The sequence below is a fragment of the Oncorhynchus keta genome, chromosome 21 (assembly GCF_023373465.1).
Source record: "Oncorhynchus keta strain PuntledgeMale-10-30-2019 chromosome 21, Oket_V2, whole genome shotgun sequence".
Lineage (NCBI taxonomy): Eukaryota > Metazoa > Chordata > Actinopteri > Salmoniformes > Salmonidae > Oncorhynchus > Oncorhynchus keta.
In genome coordinates, this window is record NC_068441.1 from 47692898 (window position 1) to 47719751 (window position 26854).

Sequence of the window (26854 nt, forward strand, 5' to 3'; positions counted from 1 at the left end):
GCCCTATGGGCCTTGGTCAAAAGTAGTGAACTATATAGGAAACAGGGTGCCATTTGGAATGGGACCACAGTGTTGTTGTGCTGAATAAAACAGGCTCGCTACACCTCCCTTCCTCTGAGATTCCCCCTGAACTCCCTGGACTGTTTGGCTGTGGATGCATCAAGTCCTTCTGTTAAGGTCTGAGTGGGGGCGTGTGAGGGGAATGTGTGTGTGTGTGTGTGTGTGTGTGTGTGTGTGTGTGTGTGTGTGTGTGTGTGTGTGTGTGTGTGTGTGTGTGTGTGTGTGTGTGTGTGTGTGTGTGTGTGTGTGTGTGTGTGTGTGAGAGAGAGAGAGAGGGGGAGTCAGTGTGTGTGTGAGGGGGTCTCTTTAGAAGACGAGAAGAAATGAACTGTCAGTTTGGTGGGAAAGCTGTGTCAAAACGTTAATTGTGTCGCTCCTATATTTATCTATCAAATACCCAGTCAACTAACAGCTGTGACCTTCCTCTTCCTCCTCCTCCTCATCCGTGGAAGGCTAGATGCCTGTCTGAGGCAGCAACATGGGGCGATGAGCTCCAGTACTGTCTCAGTAGAAGACTCTCTACCCCTCTGTCGAATCCCTTTGGCCTGGTTTCCTGGACACAGATTCATCGAAATCCTGGACCTACAGTAAAAGCATACTCAATGTTCACCTCAAAAAGAGGAAGTCTGAAGTCAGGCTTCACAGTGTAGAACAATTGGACTCAATCCAGTTGATAGTGAATCTAATTAGAGGATGATTTAATGGGAGAAAGAGCTGCTTCCATAATAGAAGCTGGCATGTGCTGCTAGGGTCATCGACTCTTCTTTTGCTGACACAAATCATTTCTCACCTAATTTGCTTCCTAATTCTATGCAAATGTGATTAGGCCTATATGATTGTAAAAATGACTCAAGGTTTTGATGACTGCGTATGTTTTGTCTATGCTCTTTGTCATAGCAGGTTGATAGCATGTATTCAGGTGTCGTCTAGGCCAGTGGTTCTCAAACTTTCTCAAAATTCATAAGGGACCCTGTCACGCCCTGGCCTTAGTATTTTGTGTTTTCTTTATTATTTTGGTCAGGCCAGGGTGTGACATGGGTGATTTATGTGTCTTGTCTTGTCTAGGGGTTTATTAGATTTATGGGGTTGAGTTTAGTAGAGTTGTCTAGGAAAGTCTATGCCTAGAGTGGTTCTCAATCAGAGGCAGGTGTTTATCGTTGTCTCTGACTGGGAACCATATTTAGGCAGCCATATTAATTGGGTATTCCGTGGGTGTTTGTTCCTGTCTCTGTGTTGTTGTCACCAGATAGACTCAGTCAGTTGGTTTTTTCTTTTCACTTGTTTTGGAAGAGAAGAGAACGAGCGCCATTCTCCTTGCGGAGATGGTGCTAAATACATCAACACGGTCGGTCCCTGGGATTGGGCTGGTCAACACGATTCGGTTTGCTTGGAAGGAAAAGGAGTTGGAGCCTTTAGGACGGGAATCGTTTGGAAGGATAATATTGATGGGGATTCTAAAGCTGACGGTGAAGGACGTGTTTTGTTTCCAAGGCAACTCGTTGGAGGGAGCATACGACGTGGCGCTATATACAGAGGAAAAACACGATGATATCCTGAGAAGGGCAAGAGTGGTGGGAGGTGAGAGGCCGATGTGCCACTACGAAATAACAAGCCTGGCGAAGAATAACTTTAGGGTTGTAACTGTCAACATTTACAACCCTTATGTTAAGGACGAAGAGGTGAGGGCTTTTCTGGGGAGATACATGGATAACGTCTCCTCAGCAAGGCACCTCAAAGACTCCCTTGGGTTTTGGAATGGGAGGAGAGGCTTCCAGGCCCTCCTCAGAGAGGACCCAAGGGGACATGGTGGCTACCTCCATCCTCCTGCTATGTTCTCCCTAGGGGCTGACAGGGGGACGTTGTTTTATGCCCGTCAGCCCCCATTTTGCAGGCGCTGTATGGCCTACGGTCACATATTCGCCTCATGCAGTGCAAGAAAATGCAGATTTTGTGCATCTGAGGATCACGAGGCGAGGGATTGTGACAAGCCTAAGACGTGCCATGGGTGTGGCTCGTCAGCACACCTGTGGAGGGTGCCCGGCCCGTCAGAGGTCATATGCGGCTGGGGGGAGCAGGAGCGGGTGATGGGGGAAGAAGAGGAGGGGGGAAGGACGCCTCATGACCAGAGTTCAGGTCCAGAGGGAAGGACATCAAGGAAGGAGGAGGAGCAAGAAGCGGCGGATGGAAGAGAGAAGGAAACAGAAGGCCGGGAGTAGGAGAACCAGGAAAAGCGGCGGAAGAAGGAGAGTGGAGAGCATGAGCGAAAAGGGAGGGAGGAGTGGTGGAGAAGGAGACGGTGGAAGAGAAAGTGGACTGGGGGAAAGTGCCTGATGGAAGAGATGAGGGGTATGGTGGAGGAGCTGGCGGGGGGGGGAGGGTGGTATCTCTCCACTGCCGCCATCACCAAAGAAGAGTATGAAGAGGAGGGGGCGATTGGCCGACAGTGAGGGGGAAGGGATGGCCAAGAGAGTGATGGGGGCGGGAGAAACCTCTGGGTTGCTGCTGGTTTCCCCAGGCCCTCAACTTCTGTTGGGTGGGGACACACATAACAAGACTCAGGACTGGGTACAAGAGGAGGTGGGGAGTTTTTTGTTTGGAGACTCAGCCTCCCCAATTTTTTTCCAAACCAGCTGCAACACTGAGGAGGGGAGGATTGTGGGGGTAGACCCAGGGTGCAAGGGCACCCCGGAGCCAAACACTATTCCTGCATCCTGGGATGGTGTGATGGAGGAAGAGGGGGGATGTCAGGATTACGGATGGTGTTCTCACCGGTAGATATGGAGCAGGGAGCATCGGGTGAGTCTCCTGCTTATGTTTTTTTCTGTCTGGGTTTAGAATTTCAGTGTATTATATGTTTTTTTTTTTTTTCATGGAGTCTAATTTTACTTTTGTTAGTTTAAATGTAAGGGGTTTAAGGGATTGTGTTAAGAGGAGGGCGGTTTTTAGTTATTTGGAGGGTGTGGGGTTTGATTTTTGTTTTTTACAGGAGGTTCACCTGAGGGATGGAGGGGATGTTATTAGGTTTAAGAAGGAGTGGGACAAGGGGAAGTCGGTTTGGGGTGTTGGGGGGGTGCACTCATCGGGGGTAGGGATTTTGTGTGGGCACAGGGAGGTAAAAGTGGAGGATTCTTTTGTGGTAATGCAGGGGAGGGTTATAGGGGTGGATGTCACGATAAGGGATTGTACATTTAGATTAGTGGTGGTGTATGGGCCACAGGTGGTGGCAGACAGGAGGGAGATGGTGGACTGTCTGACGCCCCTGTGTGTCACAAATAGGAAATTAGTGATAGGGGGGATTTTAATACAGATTTAGGAAGAGGGGGATAGCAGTGCGGGCGCCATTGCCAGGCTAATGGCTTGCCATGGTCTGGTAGATGGTGGTCTGCACACTACTCCGAAAATGGACGGTCATACATGGCGCAACTCCAGGGGGTTGAGCGGAGGCTCGACTATATTTTTGTACCCAGGTCTTTGGGTAAGTTGTCTGGGCGGCTGTTGCCTGTTTTCTTTTCGGATCACGACGGGGTGCTCCTGCAGGTGGGGTCGCCAGTCTGCCTCTTTGGTAGAGGGTACTGGAAGCTAGATCGGGATATGCTGGAGGAGCAGGCTTTTGTTGACGGGTTTTATGGTTTCTTTTTGAGGCTTGAGGGCCTCCGGTCCATGTGCGAGGGGGTGTTAGAGTGGTGGGAATTAGTTAAGGTGAGGATTAGGGCTTTTATAATAGGGTATTGCAAGAGGAAAAAAAGGGAGGAGAGGCGGGAGCTGGATCGTATCCAGAGGTTAATTGAACTCGAATACGAGGCAGGCAACCTCGGCGGGTTGTTTGACTGGGAGAGATCCGCAACCCTAAAGGCGCAGCTCAGGGAGTTGCAGGAGCGGAAGGCTCAAGCTTTCCTTGAGCGTGCGCATAGTGGCTTTCTAGAACATAATGAGACTTGTTCTGCTATGTTCTTTAAGTTGGTTAGGGCAAGACAGAGTAGGAAGGTAATGCATGGTGTTAGGGAAGAAAATGGTAGTATAGTTAGAGAACCAGAGGATATGGTCAGGGTGACAACTGATCATTTCCAAGGTTTATTTAAGGAAAGGGAAATAGATGTAGAGCAGGGAAATGTGTTTTTAGAACACTTGTCCAGGCGGTTGCCGGAGGACATTAGAGAAGTGATGGAGGCCCAGATCTCACTAGAAGAGGTTGAGAGCGCTCTTAGGAGGATGGGAAAAGGGAAGGTGCCTGGGATAGATGGGCTGCCGGCTGAGTTTTATCTCAAGTTTTGGGGTATACTTGGTCCAGTGGTCCTCGAAGTCTTGAAGGCCATCCTTGAGACGGGGGTCCCGGGGGGATCAATGGCTGTTGGTGTGCTGTCACTTTTATATAAGAAGGGGGAAGTAACAGACCTTGGCAACTGGCGGCCGTTGACCATGCTGTGTGTAGATTACAAGCTACTTGCAAAGGTTTTAGCAGACCGGTTGCGCACAGCCCTTCCCTACGTCGTTCATGAGGATCAGACGTGCGGGGTAGAGGGCCGCTCTGTTAGATGGAACCTACAGTTAATCAGGGACTCCATCGCTTGGGTTGAAGATAGAGGTCTTCCTTTAATGGTAGCAGCGCTAGATCAGGCGAAAGCCTTCGATCGTGTGAATAGATCCTTTTTATTCAGAGTGTTAGGTCGATTAGGATTTGGGGAGACGTTTATAGGATGGATTCGTACATTATATGTCGGAGCGGGGTGCCGAGTTAGTGTAAATAGTCACTTGGGTGACGTTTTTGACCTCTCGTCTGGGGGCAGGGGTGCCCACTCTCGGCTCTCCTCTTCGTTCTGTACATGGAGCCTCTGGGGGCTGCCATTAGGGCAGACACAGGGGTGGAAGGTTTGCTGATCCCTGTAAGTGGTGGGCTGCGTGTTAAGATGACGCAGTACGCCGACGACACTTCCTTGCTGTTGTGCAAGGACTCGTGCCTGACAAGGTCCCTTGCCATCTTTGGGGATTTCACCCGAGCGTCGGTAGCAGTTCTGAACCATGCAAAGTCTTCCGTCAAGTTTTTCGGAAGATGGCGCGGTAGAACGGATGTGCCTGGGGGGTTATCTCTCTGTGAGGGGGCCCTGAGGATTCTCGGGGTCCATTTTGAGACCTCTGGCTCAGCGACGCTAAACTGGAACATGCGTATCGCAGTGGTACAGAGGAAGCTAGCAATGTGGAAGGCTAGGTATTTGTCTTTCATGGGCAAAGTCCTGGTCCTAAAGGTGGATGTGTTGCCGTCTCTTTCTTTATTTGGCATACATCTATCTACCCATTGCCGGCTTGTCTGAGGAGGCCTCTAGTGAGGCTTGTGTTTCAGTTTATGTGGAGTGGCAGGTGCGAGTGGGTCGTCAGGGCACGCATGATCTGTCCCATCGGGGAGGGAGATAGGGGGGTACCACATTTCCCCCTCAAGCTGGACTCAATTTTTGTTTCTTTCTTGTTAACAGAGCTTGCTCAGCCAGTGATACACCCGTCCGGTTACCTCCTGCGGGTGTTTTTCTCGTATCAGGCGAGACGCATAATGGTGTGGTCTAACACGGGTCCTCGGGCGGAACAGCTGCCGTGGCACTTTGGTCATGCGCCAAGTGGCTGCGTGCGCACCCTGAGGTTGAAGTTGCCCGAGTAGGTTTAGATCACAGGCACCTGTACGAGGAGGTCAGAAAGGCAGGGAGTCCGGCGCCTGTAGTGGGCATCTCGGAAGTGGTCTGGGAGGGAGTGCAGGCGCGGGGTCTGGATAACAGGCTCAAGGACCTGAATTGGTTGAGCCTTCATAAGTGTTTGCCGGTACGTTCCATCTTGTACCGGTATAATTTGGTGCAATCCCCCACCTGTCTAAGATCCTCTTGTGGCAGGGAGGAGACTGTGCGCCATGTCTTTTGGGACTGTGCCTTTGCCGGAGTAGTATGGGCTAGGGCTCGGGTGTTGTTAGGTTTGGTAAAGGGGATTTTGTATTGACGTGGGCCAGGTTAGAGAGGGGTGTAGGGAGAGGGACGGATAGGGACAGGTTTCTGCTCTGGCTTCTTATGAGTCTCTAAACGGGGGCTGTGGGAAGCAAGGCAGAACATGGTGAAGATAGGGAGAGATTGGGGGGTGGAAGGGATAGTGAGGAGGGTGGAAGGAGATTTGAGGGGGAGGATGAAGAGGGAGGAGAGGAAGTGGGGGCAGCATGCTGCTCGGGAGAGGTGGAAGGGGGGTTTAGGGCTGGGTGTCATTTAGATTTGTAAGAGGATAGATTAGGGACGGGGAGATAGGGAGAGGTATTTTGTAGGGTAACGGGGAGGGAAGATGCTCCCCTGAGGTTTTGTTTGGGGTTTATGTTTTAGTTTAATTAGTTTATTTAAAATACAATTTTTTGTGTATGTATGTAAATTATGAGTTGTAAAGAAAAAGAATGAATGGTATTGAAGATAATAAATTATTTTTATAAAAATAAAAAAAATAGGGCTGTTTTGGTTTTTCACGGTTCTTGTTTTTTATATTTATATGCCATTTAGCAGACGCTTTTATCCAAAGCAACTTACAGTCATGTGTGCATACATTCTACGTATGGGTTGTCCCAGGAATTGAACCCACTACCCTGGCGTTACAAGCGCCATGCTCTACCAACTGTGCTACAGAAGGACCAACTTGAGTTAGATAAAAAAAAATAGAACACAAGGAGTTTTAATATGACTTCGGCAATACGTGGCCGGATTAACCAAGTCCCTGCAGGAACATTTTAAAAGTCCGCATCTTGGCATTGCAGAGAACATTTAGCAGCTTTCCCTGCAATTCTTCACATTTCATCATGGGGCTATAGATATTTCTTGTTGTTGTAGCTTTAAAGCTAATATCCTGCATTTCTGCACATTTTGGCAGAGAGAAGACTTTGCCGTTTTAAAGCTTAATTTACAGTGCATGTATGTAAAGAAAAATATTCCATTTACATAAGTATTCAAACCTGTTACTCAGTACTTGGTTGAAGCACCTTTGGAAGTGATTACAGCCTCGAGTCTTGTTGGGTAAGACTTTACAAGCTTGGCATACCTGTATTTGGGGAGTTTCTCCCATTGTTCGCTGCAGATCCTCTCAAGCTCTGTCAGGTTTGATGGGGTGCTGCACAGCTATGTTCAGGACTCTCCAGAGATGTCAGACCGGGTTCAAGTCCGGGCTCTGGCTAGGTCACTCAAGGGCATTCAGAGACTTGTCCTGAAGCCACTCCTGCATTGTCTTGGCTGTGTGCTTAGGGTCGTTGTCCTGTTGGATGGTGAACCTTCACCCCAGTCTGATAACCTGTTCCAGAGAGCTCAGGACTTCATCAAGGATCTCTCTGTACTTTGCTCCGTTAATCTTTCTGACTAGTCTCCCAGTACCTGCCGCTGAAAAACATCCCCACAGCATGATGCTGCCATCACCGTAGGGATGGTGCCAGGTGTCCTCCAGACGTGATACTTGGTATTCAGGCCAAATTGTTCAATCTTGGTTTCATCAGGAGATAATATTGTTTCTCATGGTCTGAATGTCTTTAGGTGCTTTTTGGCAAACTCCAAGCGGGCTGTCATGCGCCTTTTACTGAGGAGTGGCTTCCGTCTGGCCACAACCATAGAGGCCTGATTGTTGGAGTGCTGCAGAGATGACTGGCATCTGGAAGTTTCTCACATCTCCACAGAACCTCTAGGGTTCTGTCAGAGTGACCATCGGGTTCTTGGTCACCTCCCTGACAAAGGCCCTTCTCCCCCAATTGCTCAGTTTGGCGGGGTTCCCAGCTCTAAGAAGAGTTTTGGTGGTTGCAAACTTCTTCCATTTATAATGATGGAGGCCACTGTGTTCTTCGGTACCTTCAATACTGCAGAAATGTTTTGGTACCATTCCCCAGATCTGTGCCTCGACACAATCCTGTCTCGGAGCTCTACGGACAATTCCTTCGACCTCATGGCTTGGTGTTTGCTCTGACATGCACAGTCAACTGTGGAACCTTATCTATACAGCTGTTTCCAAATCATGTCCAATCAATTTAATATACCACAGGTGGACTCCAATCAAGTTGTAGAAACATCTCAAGGATGATCAATGGAAACAGGATGCATCTGAGCACTTGAGCTCAACATTGAGTCTCATATCAAAGGGTCTGAATACTTACTGTATGTAAATAAAGTATTTCTGTTTCTTATTTTTAATACATTTTCAAAGATTTCTAACAACCTGTTTTTGGTTTGTCATTATGGGGTATGGTGATGTCATTATGGGGTATTGTGATGTCATTTTCGGGTAATGTGATGTCATTATGGGGTAGTGTGTGTAGATCGCTGAGGATTTGTATTTATTTAATCAATTTTAGAATAAGGTTGTAACGTAACAAAATGCGGAAGAAGTCAAGGGGTCTGAATACTTTCCGAAGGCACTGTATATCTATTTACTCATCCCCCTCCCCTGAGGTGGACAGAAAGAGAGAGGGAGAGAGAGACGATGCAGATGCTCTCTCCTTCATTCCTCTTGCTATCCTAACCGTTAGCGGCGTCTGAAAATTAAAGTGCTTGTGGCTTGTAATCCAATTTAACTTCCTCCCTCCCCACTTACAGAGAGAGCTGTGATTGCTTTAGGGAGAGTAGATCAGTGGCAAGTCAATATAAAAAGAATCCACACATATACTACACTACCAAAAGTATGTGGACACCTGCTCGTTGAACATCTCATTCCAAAATCATGGACATTAATATGGAGTTGGTCCCCCCCTTTGCTGCAATAACAGCCTCCACTCTTCTGGGAAGGCTTTCCACTAGATGTTGGAACATTTCTGCGGGGACTTGCTTCCATTCAGCAACAAGAGCATTAGTGAGGTCAGGCACTGATGTTGGTCGATTAGGCCTGGCTCGCAGTCGACGTTCCAATTAATCTCAAAGGTGTTTGATGGGGTTTAGGTCAGGGCTCTGTGCAGGCCAATCAAGTTCTTCCACACCCATCTTGACAAACCATTTCTGTATGCTGTAGTGTTAAGATTTCCCTTCACTGGAACTAAGGGGCCACGTTGAAAGTCACTGAGCTCTTCAGTAAAGTCCATTCTATTGCCAATGTTTGTCTATGGAACGTTTTTGTTTATTTCATTCCGTTTACGAGTTGTCAATTTATTCATTGTGTTTTGTTTGGAGCACTTCTGTCAATCTTGAGTACGGACGTGTACCTGATTACGCATAGAAGTAGGCCTAGGCTACCTGGCCTGATTACGCATAGAAGTAGGCCTAGGCTACCTGGCCTGATTACACATAGAAGTAGGCCTAGGCTACCTGGCCTGATTACACATAGAAGTAGGCCTAGGCTACCTGGCCTGATTACGCATAGAAGTAGGCCTAGGCTACGTGGCCTGATTACACATAGAAGTAGGCCTAGGCTACCTGACCTGATTACACAAATAGACTAGTAGGCCTTTGTCCATTTGGGGATCTGATACTATTTCTGAATTGTCCTAAGGCATCGTGGCCTGATTACACTAGAAGTAGGCCTTTTTTCTTTGCCTGAAATTAAACATAGAAGTAGGCCTGGCACTGGCCAAATTAAAAGGTAGGCCCAGGCTACCTGGCCTGATTACCACACTTCAGGAGGCATAATGGCAGAATCTGAAGGTCACTGGGCAGCAGGAGCCTGAGACGGAGAAGTAGGCCTAGGCTTTTCCTCCCTGATTAGGCTATATTTGTTTTCTGGCTCACGTGGCCTTTTGGTACATAGAAGTAGGCCTAGGCTTTTTAATCACAGTGCTTAAATCAGTAGCCTAATACAGTTTCCTTTATTCAAACTATTTCTGATTGTCTTCTCGCCATCACTGGAAGCTTCTCAAGTTTTAACATTTTGCCTGAAATGTAAACTAAGACACTTGGCACCCAAAGATATTTCTAGCCTATTAAAAAAATATATATATATGCCATTTATGGCAGAATCTTTTAGGTCACTAAATCAGTAGCCTACATATAGTTTACTTTATTCAAACATAGGGTGTGTCTATATGGAAAAACACACGTTTTAACATTTTGACCAATTGATTGGTCGACCCAGATATTTCTTTGTCGGGGACAGCTCTATAAACAACAGTAGCGGCTTTAAAAGAAACCGCCTTTGTTCCCGCAATAGCATTTTGAGCAACGGTTATAATACATGCTTCTCAGAATGCATCTCTCCCTCCTCCATGAACACAGTGGGGAGAAGGAGTAAGAAGAGTGGCCCGCTCACACAGCAGCCTACTGACAAACAGGGACAGGCAGACGCTTTCATAGCAGGAATCAAAATAATGCATAGGCTACTACTGTGGACCAAAAAATGGTGTTAGATCCAAAAAGAATCTGCTGGAACATTGTGTAGCAAAATCACTGAAAGTAACTGACCTAAGCAAAATGCTTTGGTAAGAGGAGGGCGCTGTCAGTGTCAGTAATTTTGGGTTATCGTCCCAGCTCTACTCTAGCTGAGCAACAACACAGGGTATTAAGTGCTCTCCTGGCAGCTCTGTGTTGCTATAAGACGCTTGGTTGGACACTGGGTACAATTCAATTAGGAATACAGTACGTCGCACGAAGGCATTTTGCAATTATGGAGATGAACCATGACAAGGTATTGATGCGAGGCCATATGCGCAGCAGTTGAGCCACATCTTAACTATGTTCATGTTTGAACCACAATGTAAAGTTGTAAACCATGTCTACATTTTCTCTACCATCACTTGGCCTATGGCGGTGGTTACTTGGACAACTGGGTGGTGGTTTCATTTGGACCCCCAAGTTTTCTGAGCAATTTTTTTTTTAGATAAAAAATAAATAAAAATTTGTTGGACTGTATAGCGCTAGGACATCTTCTCCAAGTGATTTTAATTTGGGAAAACTATTATTCAAGTATTCCCACGCATAACAGAAAAACACCTGATTATATACACATTTTAAAGGTTTTAAATTATTATTAGACTAAAGTTATATTTGTATATCTTGCGGTCTAGAAATGATTTGTAATTATGTTCAGGCCTCCCGACCATCTGCTCAAGAAAAAAACGGCCTGCAGCTGAATCTAGTTGATGATCCCAGGCATGTGGTTTGTTAGGGTTTGTTCATCCTATTACTGTATGTACAAAGTGAAAATGTGCAATGTTATTCGAAAGTAATTTGAAGTGTAGGCTGTTTAGTAGCCAATATGGTTGCTATATACCCCTGTCCTGTGTGGTTTCACGACTGTCACAGCAGTAGTGCAGTGATCCAATACACTGCTGTAGCTAATAGAAAATAACATCAAGCTAAAGTAGCATTTTCTTGAAAAGTATACAGTTGTAGAACCAAGCTTTTTTCTGGGCTTTTTAATTGGTCCCTGACCATGTCTGACTTATCCTTCTGCGATTGTTGAGGACTGAGAAGTGATTCTCATTCCACAGTCTGACATTGAACACATGACTTGACCCTGAAAACGTCACTGTATTCTGACTCATAACCAGGACAGTGTTGCCAACTCCTCAGTAAGGAAAGCAGCTATTGGCTATCCTAAAAGTCGTTCGAAGTCGCTAAATGACGTCATCGCCTAATTTGCATAATTGGCCATGTGCATGTAATTGTGATGGAAGCTAGCGGGCTCGCTTCAACAGGCTAGCGGGCTAGTTTCATTTTCATCCCTGCTCATAACAACTGAACTTTGAAGTTATCTCTAAGAATTGCAGTAAATGAACCAACAGGAATTTATCAACTCGCTGCATTGTTTGCAACCTATGTGGTATACGCACACTCCTACACTTGAATTAGGTTCTATATATGATATACTGTACATGACATGTAATTACTTGATTAAACTATGATGTGACATAATCCTCTGATTTGCTGTAGTGCAAACTGATTACTCTGAAATATGACTTTATTACTCTGAAATATGACTTTATTACTCAGAAATATGACTTTATTACTCTGAAATATGACTTTATTACTCTGAAATATGACTTTATTACTCAGAAATATGACTTTATTACTCTGAAATATGACTTTATTACTCTGAAATATGACTTTATTACTCTGAAATATGACTTTATTACTCTGAAATATGACTTTATTACTCTGAAATATGACTTTATTACTCTGAAATATGACTTTATTACTCAGAAATATGACTTTATTACTCTGAAATATGACTATTATTGAAATATGACTATTATTAATATGACTCATACTATGGCCACGTTCTGTTATAATCTACTCTGAAAGGACTGCCACCCCACTTGGTTCCTCTCTAGGTTTCTTCCTAAATTTGGCCTTCTAGGGAGTTTTTCCTAGCCACTGTGCTTCTACACCTGCATTGAAATTGCTGTTTGGGGTTTTAGGCTGGGTTTCTGTACAGCACTTTGAGATATCAGCTGATGTAAGAAGGGCTTTATAAATACATTTGATTTGATTTACTCTGAATTATGACTATTATTAATTCTGAATTATGACTATTACTCTGAAATATGACTATTACCTGAAATATGACTATTACTCTGAACTATGACTATTACCTGAACTTGACTATTACTCTGAAATATGACTTACTCTGGTTTTGACTATTTCTGAAATATGACTATTTTGAACTATGACTATTACCTGAAATATGACTATTACCTGAATTATGACTATTGCTGAATTTGACTATTAGGCTGAAATTTCTTATGACTATTACTCTGAAATATGACTATTACTCTGAATTATGACTATTATGAAAATGACATTTGAATTTGACTTTACTCTGAAATATGACTATTACTCTGAACTATGACTATTACTCTGAAATATGACTATTACTCTGAATTATGACTATTACTCTGAATTATGACTATTACTCTGAAATATGACTATTACTCTGAATTATGACTATTACTCTGAATTATGACTATTACTCTGAATTATGACTATTACTCTGAAATATGACTATTACTCTGAATTATGACTATTACTCTGAAATATGACTATTACTCTGAATTATGACTATTACTCTGAATTATGACTATTACTCTGAAATATGACTATTACTCTGAATTATGACTATTACTCTGAATTATGACTATTACTCTGAAATATGACTATTACTCTGAATTATGACTATTACTCTGAAATATGACTATTACTCTGAAATATGACTATTACTCTGAAATATGACTATTACTCTGAATTATGACTATTACTCTGAATTATGACTATTACTCTGAATTATGACTATTACTCTGAATTATGACTATTACTCTGAAATATGACTATTACTCTGAAATATGACTATTACTCTGAATTATGACTATTACTCTTAAATATGACTAATCTACACAAAGAAAAGGGAGAAGAACTATAACCAAACTGTAACAGATGCTCTGTCTGAATAACATCAAATGATACCCATGAACAACAATGAATCACCCATGACAAGACTGAAATAAGACTTCAGACTGTTCAAAACTTTAGCGCTGGTACAGTAGTTAAAATTAGATCAGTTTTAGAGAGAGAGCATTCGTTCAGTCATTGTAATGATTGTTTCGTTGAAATAATGTTTTTATAATGTTGCTTTGTTGGAATGATTCCACAATTTAAATTCTTGAACACAGGAAACCGGATAAACTCTCTAAAACTCTGTATTAAGAACATTTTCAAATGTTTTCTGCATTTAATCACGTAAATCTATTTTCACTTCGGTGGTTTTACATAATTGAAGTTCACCCACAAAATTGCTTTTATGATATCTCAGTGGATTTTGCATGTGAAATGATTATGTCACCTGAGTGCCATACAGTTGTCGTCCTTATTCACTTTAACCAGTCTTCTTGAGGAGGTTTTGTTGTGTTTTCTGTTCCTTCCGGGATCCAAATACAAATATACGCAATTCTGTATGATAATTCTTATTGTGTATTGGCATTTGCCACTTTTTATGTGGATGTTTGTATTTACTAATTGTTATTATGGCTTTGAAATGGACCGCCTACCTGGCGGGTGAGGGTGCTAGGGTTAATGAAGGGTCATTAGTACCTGTGTGTGTCTGGTCGAGACTCTGTGATGCTAAGCTATCTGCCCTCCCCTGGCTACGTGAAACTCAGCTCGTCTCTGTAGTACTGTAGCATAGAGGACCGACAGGTTTGACCTTCCTGTGATTGGATTTATCTGATGTGTCTAATCATCCACTTCAAAGTAGTGAGTGACATTGTAGCGCGTGTTTAACGGAAGGGGTTCGGTGAACTAGGCTCTCGCTCTCCATCAGTAACCTTGCCTGACCCCAGAACACTGGTGTCACCTCTACAAGGTCATTTCTAGGCTTTAGGTCAGTGGGCTAACACCGTATATTGGTGTGCAGGAGAAACACATTGGTTCAAACCCATTTGGTAACACATAATCCCGGGCAAGTGTTAATGAAGGTTAATTAGTAGCTGTGTGTGTGAACAGAGGTGTTGGGGGTTGGTAGTAGCAGGAGGACAGACAGGCTGTCACACCCTGACCATAGTTTGCTTTGTATGTTTCTATGTTTTGGTTGGTCAGGGTGTGATCTGAGTGGGCATTCTATGTTGGATGTCTTGTTTGTCTATTTCTATGTCTGGCCTGATATGGTTCTCAATCAGAGGCAGGTGTTAGTCATTGGCTCTGATTGGGAACCATATTTAGGTAGCCTGGGTTTCACTGTGTGTTTGTGGGTGATTGTTGCTGTCTCTGTGTTTGCACCAGATAGGACTGTTTAGGTTTTCCACATGTGTTGTTTTGTTAGTTATTTCATGTCTAGTTCCTTTATTAAAGAACATGAATAACCACCACGCTGCATTTTGGTCCGCTTCTCCTTCACCACAGGAAAACCCTTACACAGGCCTCATACTGATACCTTTGAAAGGTGGGAGGATCTTGTGTTACGGTTATACCTAGAGTAGCTTGTGGACAGTGCTATCCGCAATTTTATTTTTATTTCACCTTTATTTAATTACATTGAAAAGTGTGTGTGTGTGTGTGTGTGTGTGTGTGTGTGCGTGCTTAGTACCAAAATTATACCAGCTGCTTTGTAAACATAGTTTAAGCACACGCGTTGTAACTGCCTCCGTCAATGGAGTAAAGGTTGGATTATTTTTTGGGACACTTTTGGTATAGATGTGCCTTGTCGAAAACGCTAAAATTGGCTTTCAAACAAGCTCTACTCAGTGGCTGGATCTACCAGCAGCAATTGAGCATTCACGATCCATTCCCAGTTCCTGGACGGATTTCTCTGAGTGAACATTGACTGTCGCAACATGAATGGAAACAATTTCAGACTCTAAACTGCTCCTGGAGAAAACAAACTTTGTCTCCTCTGGAGATCCAGAGAAATGGACGGAGCTTTCTACAGGGAGATGAATGGAGATCCAGGGAAATGGACGGAGCTTTCTACAGGGAGATGAATGGAGATCTGGGAAATGGACGGAGCTTTCTACAGGGAGATGAATGGAGATCTGGGAAATGGATGGAGTTTTCTACAGGGAGATGAATGGAGATGCAGGGAAATGGACGGAGCTTTCTACAGGGAGATGAATGGAGATCTGGGAAATGGATGGAGCTTTCTACAGGGAGATGAATGGAGATGCAGGGAAATGGACGGAGCTTTCTACAGGGAGATGAATGGAGATCTGGGAAATGGATGGAGTTTTCTACAGGGAGATGAATGGAGATGCAGGGAAATGGACGGAGCTTTCTACAGGGAGATGAATGGAGATCTGGGAAATGGATGGAGCTTTCTACAGGGAGATGAATGGAGATCTGGGAAATGGATGGAGTTTTCTACAGGGAAATGGATGGAGATCCAGAGAAATGGACGGAGCTTTCTACAGGGAGATGAATGGAGATCCAGGGAAATGGACGGATCTTTCTACAGGGAGATGAATGGAGATCTGGGAAATGGACGGAGCTTTCTACAGGGAGATGAATGGAGATCCAGGGAAATGGACGGAGCTTTCTACAGGGAGATGAATGGAGATCTGGGAAATGGACGGAGCTTTCTACAGGGAGATGAATGGAGATCCAGGGAAATGGACGGAGCTTTCTACAGGGAGATGAATGGAGATCTGGGAAATGGACGGAGCTTTCTACAGGGAGATGAATGGAGATCTGGGAAATGGATGGAGTTTTCTACAGGAGATGAATGGAGATGCAGGGAAATGGACGGAGCTTTCTACAGGGAGATGAATGGAGATGCAGGGAAATGGACGGAGCTTTCTACAGGGAGATGAATGGAGATCTGGGAAATGGATGGAGTTTTCTACAGGGAAATGGATGGAGATGCAGGGAAATGGAGGGAGATCCAGGGAAATGGATGGTGCTTTCTACAGGGAAATGGAGGGAGATCCAGCGAAATCGATGGAGCTTTCTACAGGGAAATGGATGGAGATCCAGGGAAATCAATGGAGCTTTCTACAGGGAGATGAATGGAGATCTGGGAAATGGACGGAGCTTTCTACAGGGAGATGAATGGAGATCCAGGGAAATGGACGGAGCTTTCTACAGGGAGATGAATGGAGATCTGGGAAATGGATGGAGCTTTCTACAGGGAGATGAATGGAGATCTGGGAAATGGATGGAGTTTTCTACAGGGAGATGAATGGAGATGCAGGGAAATGGACGGAGCTTTCTACAGGGAGATGAATGGAGATCTGGGAAATGGATGGAGCTTTCTACAGGGAGATGAATGGAGATCTGGGAAATGGATGGAGTTTTCTACAGGGAAATGGATGGAGATCCAGAGAAATGGACGGAGCTTTCTACAGGGAGATGAATGGAGATCCAGGGAAATGGACGGATCTTTCTACATGGAGATGAATGGAGATCTGGGAAATGGACGGAGCTTTCTACAGGGAGATGAATGGAGATCCAGGGAAATGGACGGAGCTTTCTACAGGGAGATGAATGGAGATCTGGGAAATGGACGGAGCTTTCTACAGGGAGATGAATGGAGATCCAGGGAAATGGACGGAGCTTTCTACAGGGAGATGAATGGAGATCTGGGAAATGGACGGAGCTTTCTACAGGGAGATGAATGGAGATCTGGGAAATGGATGGAGTTTTCTACAGGGAGATGAATGGAGATGCAGGGAAATGGACGGAGCTTTCTACAGGGAGATGAATGGAGATCTGGGAAATGGATGGAGCTTTCTACAGGGAGATGAATGGAGATCTGGGAAATGGATGGAGTTTTCTACAGGGAAATGGATGGAGATGCAGGGAAATGGAGGGAGATCCAGGGAAATGGATGGTGCTTTCTACAGGGAAATGGAGGGAGATCCAGGGAAATCGATGGAGCTTTCTACAGGGAAATGGATGGAGATCCAGGGAAATCAATGGAGCTTTCTACAGGGAAATGGATGGAGATCCAGGGAAATGGAGGGAGATCCAGGGAAATCGATGAAGCTTTCTACAGGGAAATGGATGGAGATCCAGGGAAATCGATGGAGCTTTCTACAGGGAAATGGATGGAGCTTTATACAGGGAAATGGATGAAGATACGGGGAAGTGGGTGGGTCTTTCTACAGGGAAATGGATGGAGATCCAGGGAAATGGATGGAGCTTTCTAAAAGGAAATGGATGGAGATCCAGGGAAATGGATGAAGATACAGGGAAGTGGGTGGGTCTTTCTACAGGAATGACATCTTTTCTGCAAAACATTGGGACTGGAGACCCTTAGGTGCTACACTCCTGAAATATGTTGTATAGATCCTGAGAATAGTGAATTCAAAATAAAAGTATTTAAAGTGTGTGCTTAGCAGTGCAAATATACCAGCTGGTTTTTACCGTGTTTTGTTTTTAAATAGCACGTGTTACATTCCCCCAATAAGCAACAGTAAATTGCTGCTCGACATGAAAAGAGAACTAACAAATGAATCACTGACTACCAAAACAAAACCAGATGGGTTTTTAAAACAGGTTCTGAAGCTCATCCATGGGGGCCTACTGAATGCTAGCCAAGCAAACTTGAGTAGGGTCTTAACACCATGGGCGCCCACTTGATTAGCTTGATAACAGATAAACTCAAAGAAATGAAATCCCCCACCACAACTTAGGTTAGGGAGTGAAAATAAATGTGAAGTAAACCAAACAGGGAGACGTGTTCACAAACATAAAGAAGGAGAGTTAAGCAGAAGTCTATCTCTCATGCCAACTAGAGCCTAAATACGGTAACACCTGTACAGTGACTAATGGCTGACTAACGAGTTGACAGGTGCAACACATCCTGACCAATGAGGATGATTCCAATCGGGGCAAGCCACACCCAAACAGAACCAACCTCGAAATTGAAAATGAAATTGAGCAAAACCCCAAAGCATATAACACTATCTGAATGGTGTAGCCACTGTTCACATTCTCTGAGTGCTGCTTCGGCCACTTGACATCGATTACTGCACTAGCAACATCCTCTTACTTTCACTAAAGTGGACTCTTTCACTGCAATTAATTAAATTGTACTGCCTGGTAGAGTGATCAAAACGATTGTTGAGAAGAATGCTGACTTAAATGATGATACATTCTCACCTTGATGAAACCTCCTATTGCTCTGTGTGTGTGTGCGCGTGTGTGCGTGCGTGCGTGTGTGCGTGCGTGTGTGCGTGTGTGTGTGCGTGCGCGTGTGTGCGTGTGTGTGTGTGTGTGTGTGTGCGTGCGTGCATGTGTGTGTGTGTGCGCGTGTGTGTAGGACCTTCTGCTCCTTTTGCTTGACTTCAACTAACTAAACATCACAGTTTTGAGCTGACAAATGAATCCCATAAAATATCCAAGCCGGTACGGTTGGGGTCAGAACAAAAGGGTGTTAAATGGTATTGCAGTTAATAAGAGGATAATATGCTATGAGTTAACAGCACATGGCTTTGAGTGTTGTACTGACATTTTCACATGTCACAGAAGAAATCCCCCTCTAGTCTCTCTTCATCTGAGATGCTTCTTTCTCCAGTTTTTACCCTGTAAGATACAAAGTATATATTTTCTTCAGAACAAACCCCAAGTGCTACGTACCATGACTGTTCCTCAATAGACCTACAGCCGTCCATCCCTCCTTGGTCGTTAGGACTCCCAAAGGTTTTCCTTCAAAGCACTGATTTTACTAATCTATGTATGAAAGTATAGTAAGGGTATGTTCTTTTAAAAGCCTCACGAGTGTTCATTAACATCAAAAAATGATGTCGTATTGATACCTCTGAAAATTCAAAAACACACGTGGCTTCCAGGAGAGTCCCAGGAGACTTCTGAGTTTGTTTTTAAAATGACCCATATCAGAAAACACTGTGCAAAAGGCAGACAGACCGTCAGACAGGTTTAGAGTACATTGGGGATTATAATGTAAAATATGAATAAAGTAGTGGGGCTTTGGAAACAGTCTGTATATATGTATGAGTTGTTACAGAAGATCTGCATGGTTAGCAAATTGTTGAGGCTGACCTAACACTCTGATCTGTCCAGGTATGAGATGAGACACCCACCCAAAGCTGACTTCCTCTGTGTCCTAACCGCTATCCCTAACCTCTAGTCCTATTTCTAACAGATTCTATAACCCTCCCTCTCTGTTCCTTTCTCAGGTATGAGATCAGAGACACCCATCTGGTTGAGGAGAGCGTTCTGGAGACCCTGAAGATCAAAGCTGACTTCCTCAACTTCAAGCCCCGCCCCTTTAACATGCGAGAGTTCTATGACCGGACGGGCCACGACATCAAGGAGATGCTGCTGTCATGCTACTACCGCGGGATGGAGTGCAGCGCTGAGGACTTCACTGTGGTGAGTGAGACAATGGTGCATGTGAAGACTATAAATACCTGCAAACTGCCGTTACAGGCTCCCATAGATAAGTTTCTCTGGGATGCTAAGCTAGTTGCTGTCACGTTACTACTGCAGGGTGGAGTGCAGCACTGAGGACTTCACTGTGGTAAGTCACAATCATGACTGCAAATGTTTTAAAGGTGCTACGCTTAGGTTATTTTTTTTTATTATGAATTTTTGCGTTGTAATTTTAGAAAATGCCCATAATTTATCTGCAGTAATAGTGGAATGATAGTGTTTCACAGTATAACTTACCCGCCAGTAGTGTGATTGACTGGGATATTCGCTTATTGATTTCTCCCGCCGGAGCAGAGTCTGTTGTCAAAATGGGAAATCTGTTTTGACTTTGTGGCTGTGTTATCTAGTGGAAATCACTGTCGTTTCCTGGTTGCTAAAATTCTACACTGTTCATTCAATTTCAGTTTGTGAGAGAACAATCACTGAATAGTGTAGGGAATCATTCTACCATCTTATCGCTATTAAATATATTTTAAATAATATATTTTCAATGGACCAAAACCGATCTAAAAAGGCTAGAGTCTCTGCCATGTTACGAGGAAATGGAATGCGTGGGGATTTGTTTTGAATGTAGCCTAGTGCTGTTGCAGTTCACCTAGCTTCCGCATAGGAGACACATTCTGAGAAATTCTATGTATAGCACCTTTAATGTTTCTCTGTGATGCTAAGCTAGTCTTTCTCTGTGATGCTAAGCTAGCAATTATCTGTGATGCTTAGCTAGTCAATATCTGTTATGCTAAGCTAGTCGTTCTCTGTGATGCTAAGCTAGTCATTCTCTGTGATGCTAAACTAGTCATTCTCTGTTATGCTAAGCCAGCTGCTGTCCTGCAATTACAGTGGTGATTGGCAATGAAAGCATGTGTAGTGGAAGTGGTTCAGGGATGTCCTGGAGATTTGTGTTAGCTCTCTGGGGCACTTACTTTGGCCTAACACAGTCTTATGGCAGGCTGTATTGTGTAGGGCAGATATGACTACCGCAGGGTGTAGTGCAGCACTGAGGACTTCACTGTGGTGAGTCACCATGTAGCATGTGTAGCATCTGCCCTCCATTGGCAACGCGAAACACAGCTCGTCTCTGTAGTACTGTAGCATAGAGTGCAGGACCGAAAGGTCTGACCTTCCTGTGATTGGATTTATCTGATGTGTCTAATCATCCACTTCAAAGTAGTCAGTGACATTGTAGCGCGTGTTTAACGGAGGGGGTTCGGTGAACTAGGCTTTCGCTCTCCATCAGTAACCTTGCCTGACCCCAGAACACTGGTGTCACCTCTGCAAGGTCATTTCTAGACTTTAGGTCAGTGGGCTAACATCGTAAAGTGGTGTGCAGGAGACCCACATTGGTTAAAACCCATTTGGTACCACATATACCAGGCAACTCGTCCTCCTCCTCCTGAGTAGGATATTACAATGAGAAATATTGCTGTCTGCTCCAATATATTTAAAGTGATGCTAGTTTTGAAAGTAGCGCTAACGAGTCAAAACTGGTCCCTGAAGATTGTGCACAACTTCATCAATTTCGTATGATATGTTACCTCTAAGGCTGTCAAGTGGTTAAAATAATTGATCGTGATTAATCACATGATTTTCTGTAGTTAATCATGATTGATAGAAATTCAAAAAATGCTCAAATTTGGCCCTAAAGAAAGATTTTTCCATTTATAAAAGCAGTGCATTGCGTTATAGGCACACTATTCTTTGATTGTAAAGGACAGAAACACAAATTAATCTGTTAACGGCATTTTCACCAGAACATAAACCTGCCACCATTCACTTCAGTCCTCCTGTTACTTCCCACTGAGCCAGCTGCTAAGACAAACAAGTCTGTTGACATTTTCAGATGATAAAGCTTCTCTTTTCTTCTATGCGATATGCCCAGAGAGTGAAAACAACCTCTCACAAGGTACTGATGTGGCAAGTGTTGCCAGGTTGCTGCGTGCAATACAGGCCAGCCTGTTGGAGGGCCTTGGCGATATATCGAATTCATTCATAATTCTAATTTACAGCACCAGTCAAAGGTTGGACACACCTACTCATTCAAGGGTTTTTCTTTATTTTTTACTATTTTCTACATTGTATGATAATAGTGAAGACATCAAAACTATGAAATAACACATATGGAATCATGTAGTAACCAAAAACATGTTAATCAAATCAACATATATTTTATATTTGAGATTCTTCAAAGTAGCCATCCTTTGCCTTGATGACAGCTTCCCACACTCTTGGTATTTTGTCAACCAGCTTCATGAGGTGGTCACCTGAAATGCATTTCAATTAACAAGTGTGCCTTGTTAAAAGTGTATTTGTGGAATTTCTTTCCTTCGCAATGCATTTGAGCCAATAAGTTGTGTTGTGATATGGTAGGGGTGGTATACAGAATATAGCCATATTTTAAAAAATACCAAGTCCATATAATGGCAAGAACAGCTCAAAAAAGAAAACAGAAATGACAGTCCATCATTACTTTAGGACATGAAAGTCAGTCAATCCGGAAAATGTCAAGAACTTTGAAAGTTTCTTCAAGTGCAGTCGCAAAAACCATCAAGCGCTATGATGAAACTGGCTCTCATGAGGACCCCCACAGGAAAAGAAGGCCTAGAGTTACCTCTGCTGCAGAGGATAAGTTCATTAGAGTTACCAGCCTCCGAAATTGATGCCAAAAAAGTCCTTCACAGAGTTCAAGTAACAGACACACCTCAACATCATCTGTTCAGAGGAGACTGAGTGAATCAGGCCTTCATGGTCAAATTGCTGCAAAGGAACCACTACTAAAGGACACCAATAAGAAAAAGAGGCTTGCTTGAGCCAAGTTACACGAGCAATGGACATTAGATCGGTGGAAATCTGTCCTTTGGTCTGATGAGTCCAAATTTGACATTTTTGGTTCCATCCGCCATGTCTTTGTGAGATGCAGAGTAGGTGAACGGATGCAGAGTAGGTGAATGGATTATCTGTGTGGTTCCCACCGTGAAGCATGGAAGAGGAGGTGTGATGGCACTGTCAGATATTTAGAATTCAAAGCACACTTAACCAGCATGGCTACCAGAGCATTCTGCAGCAATACACCATCCCATCTGGTTTGCGCTTAGTGGAACTGTAATTTGTTTTTCAACAGGACAATGACCAAGAAAGAGAGTGATGATTTGTTGAATTTTTTTTGGGTTACACCATGATTCACCATGATTCTATGTGTGTTATATATATATGTGTTATTTCATAGTTTTGATGTCTTCACTATTATTCTACAACATAGAAAATAGTAAAAAGAAAGGAAAACCCTTGAATGAGTAGTCGTGTCAACTTTTGACTGGTCCTGTATGTTTTTTTTGTGGGATATTTCAAGTGCATGTATGGCTGAATTGACTTTTTTAGTGTTTTAATTTTTTAATGAGCGTTTATGTCCGCTTTTTCTCATGTTATCTTTTTGGTCTCGTCGCGTTCGCTGCTTCTGTGCTGTGTACCTGTTAGAGGAATTGTATTCCTATATGTTCATTAACCAATTCAATTAAAACAACCTGTCCGTTTCTAAGAATTTGTAAGATACTTATTTGCATAAAATGGACAGAGACCAGTCTCAAAATCAATTAATAGCGTTTATTCTCGAGAGTACTGAACATAATCACAAAGTACATTAGTTTATATATCACACATTGCGTCATGTCTTACGAAAATGTCCCTCCTCCTCCTGGACCATGACAAAGCTGTTTTTCAATTCCATTCCAACACATACACATTGCTCATCTTCTGCTACCATATGTTACACAATCTACTGCAGCCCAACAGTTTCTGCCCACCCTGGTTGGAGACCAGACATCTTTCCTTTTGTTAGTTTCACTGTGGTCACGAGTTGTCTGTTGACCCTTCCTCTTTGCCTATGTACCAACATATTCTTTAACAGACAACAGATAACTCTGTAAGTTATAACTCTATGCCAAATGTATACATTATTTAGTTATTTAGTCATTATTGACTAAATTCCTTCAACAGCACCTTTCCATTTACACTAGAGATCTGTATATAATGACGAGATGCTCATGTCTCCGCCCTAACAATGGGAGTCATTGCCTCATAGGTAGGAAGGCAGGCGTCAAGCTTAGGTTCAAAATAAGCTCATAGAAATGCATTGGACTTATTTTGGACATATTTTGGCGAGAGTGAAACCTCTCGGCTTTGCCTCTTTCTCCCAAGCCCCTCCCCCTACCACTCACAACAACAAAGATGAGAGATCACTTCTTCTTCTCGGTTTCACCTCTTTATTTGCATTTGGGGTCCAACAGAGTCATATGGACACTGAAACACAAGTTAACCTCTCTAACCATACCCTGTTTATGTTTCAACTCCTCAAATTTGGTCAAATGAATATTGTTATGCTGTTTAGTCTGTGTTTTATAACTGTACAATATGCATAAAACAATTATATAAGGGATTGGCAAACATTCTCATTCTGAGAATTTAAGGTAGGTCATTGATTTCAACTTCTGAACGAAGTGGACAGGTTAGCATGCTGTTGAAACAGTTAGAGACGGACAGAAGGGTGTGTTCATAACAATTCAACTGTTTTACCTTATTAGCTCAATTAAGAGCTTGTGAAACTATACCTAGATCCAAGTTGACTGAACATGAAATATAAATAGTAGCTGGTTACTGTAGTCTTGTGCTTGAGAGTGTTTATGAGACTGGTGTTCATTTTCTATCATGCCCGCTACATTATTAGTGAATGTTCATTATGCGTGGCTCTGGTTACATTTGTAACAAAAGGGGCATTTCAGTGATTATTGTAAAAAAAGCAGGTACAACCATTTTTATAAAACAATTAAATTATCAGTGGGTCTTATAGCAGTGTTCTCCACAAGCACGTGGAATAGCCACCAAATAGAAAACGTAGCCAGCCAGGCTCCCCCAGCTGGGGGGAGGGGTTTAATACATTTTCTTTTTGCAGAACTTGCTCTATTTTTGTGGCCTCTGGTACCTTCTACTGCTAGATTGTATTTTCAACCAGCAACTATCAGGAAATTGTCACGCCCTGGCCATAGAGAGGCTTTTATTCTCTATTTTTGGTAGGCCAGGGTGTGAATGTCTACTGGCCTGGACAAGGTGTAGTTCTTAAATGCATTGGGGTCATGCAGGGCCTTTATACAGTCGTTCGTCCTTTAAATAACGTGCCATAGAATTCTACGCTGCAACTTTTAACCCCTAGTAACCCCCCATCCCGGGTCCTTGAGCGTAATCATCGACTGACACTAATTAGCATAACGCAACGGACATAAATATTCCTAGAAAATATTCCTATTCATGAAAATCACAAGTGAAATATATTGAGACACAGCTTAGCCTTTTGTTAATCACCCTGTCATCTCAGATTTTCAAAATATGCTTTACAGCCAAAGCTAGACAAGCATTTGTGTAAGTTTATCGATAGCCTTGCATAGCATTTTGTCCAGCTAGCAGCAGGTAACTTGGTCACGGAAATCAGAAAAGCAATCAAACTAAATCGTTTACCTTTGATGAGCTTCGGATGTTTTCACTCACGATACTCCCAGTTAGATAGCCAATGTTCCTTTTTTCCCAAAATATTATTTTTTGTAGGCAAAATAGCTCCGTTTGTTCTTCACATTTGGCTGAGAAATCGCCCGGAAATTGCAGTCACGAAAACGCCGAAAAATATTCCAAATTAGCTCCATAATATCGACAGAAACATGGCAAACGTTGTTTATAATCAATCCTCAAGGTGTTTTTCAAATATCTATTCGATAATATATCCACCGGGACAATTGGTTTTTCAGTAGGACCGATTGGAATAATGGCTACCTCTGTATTTTACGCGAGAATCACTCTGAGAGCCATCAGATGACCAGTTGCGCAATGTAGCCTCTTATGGGTATTCTTCAACATAAATGCGTAAAACTACGTCACAATGCTGTAGACACCTTGGGGAATACGGACAAAAAGTAATCTGGTTGATAGCCCATACACTGCTCAATAGGGACGCATTGGAACGCAGAGCTTTCAAAAGATGAGTCACTTCCGGATTGGATTTTTCTCAGGCTTTCACCTGCAATATCAGTTCTGTTATACTCACAGACAATATTTTTACAGTTTTGGAAACTTTAGAGTGTTTTCTATCCTAAGCTGTCAATTATATGCATATTCTAGCATCTTGTCCTGACAAAATATGCTGTTTACTACGGGAACGTTATTTTTCCAAAAATGAAAATACTGCCCCCGAGTCACAAAAGGTTAACCTCTCTGGGATATGTGGGACGGTAGCGTCCCACCTCGCCAACAGCCAGTGAAAGTGCAAAGCTCCAAATTCAAAACAACATAAATCTTATAATTAAAATTCCTCAAGCATACAAGTATTTTACACCATTTTAAAGCAAAAATTCTCGTTAATCCAGCCACAGTGTCTGATTTAAAAAATGCTTTACAGCGAAAGTACCACACACGATTATGTTAGGTCACCACCAACTCACAGCCGTTTTTCCAGCCAAAGAGAGGAGTCACAAAAAGCACAAATAGAGATAAAATGAATCACTAACCTTTGATGATCTTCATCAGATGACACTCATAGGACTTCATGTTACGCAATATACATGTATGTTTTGTTCGATAAAGTGCATATTTATATAAAAAAAATATCTAATTTTACATTGGCGCGTTACGTTCAGTAGTTCTAAAACATGCAGTGATTGTGCAGAGAGCCACATCTATTTACAGAAATACTCATTATAAATGTTGATGAAAATACAAGTGTTATGCATGGAATTAGAGATATACTTAATTAGAGATATAATTAGAGATATACTCCTTAATGCAACCGCTGTGTCAGATTTAAAAAACACTTTACGGAAAAAGCAAACCATGCAATAATCTGAGTACAGCGTTCAGACAACAAAGCAGCCAAACCGATATCCGCCATATTGTGTAGTCAACATTAGTCAGAAATAGCATTATAAATATTCACTTACCTTTGATGATCTTCATCAGAATGCACTCCCAGGAATCCC

At 43.1% G+C, this 26854-nt stretch overlaps 1 protein-coding gene across 1 annotated transcript in view; it reads left to right on the plus strand.

Moving 5' to 3' along the window:
• Positions 1-26854, plus strand: part of asic1b (acid-sensing (proton-gated) ion channel 1b) — a 438689-nt gene that overhangs the window by 4418 nt on the left and 407417 nt on the right. Inside the window, exon 2 of the mRNA XM_052474068.1 lies at positions 19592-19787. Coding sequence (XP_052330028.1) covers positions 19592-19787 — 196 coding nt within the window. The remainder of the gene's footprint in view (positions 1-19591; positions 19788-26854) is intronic.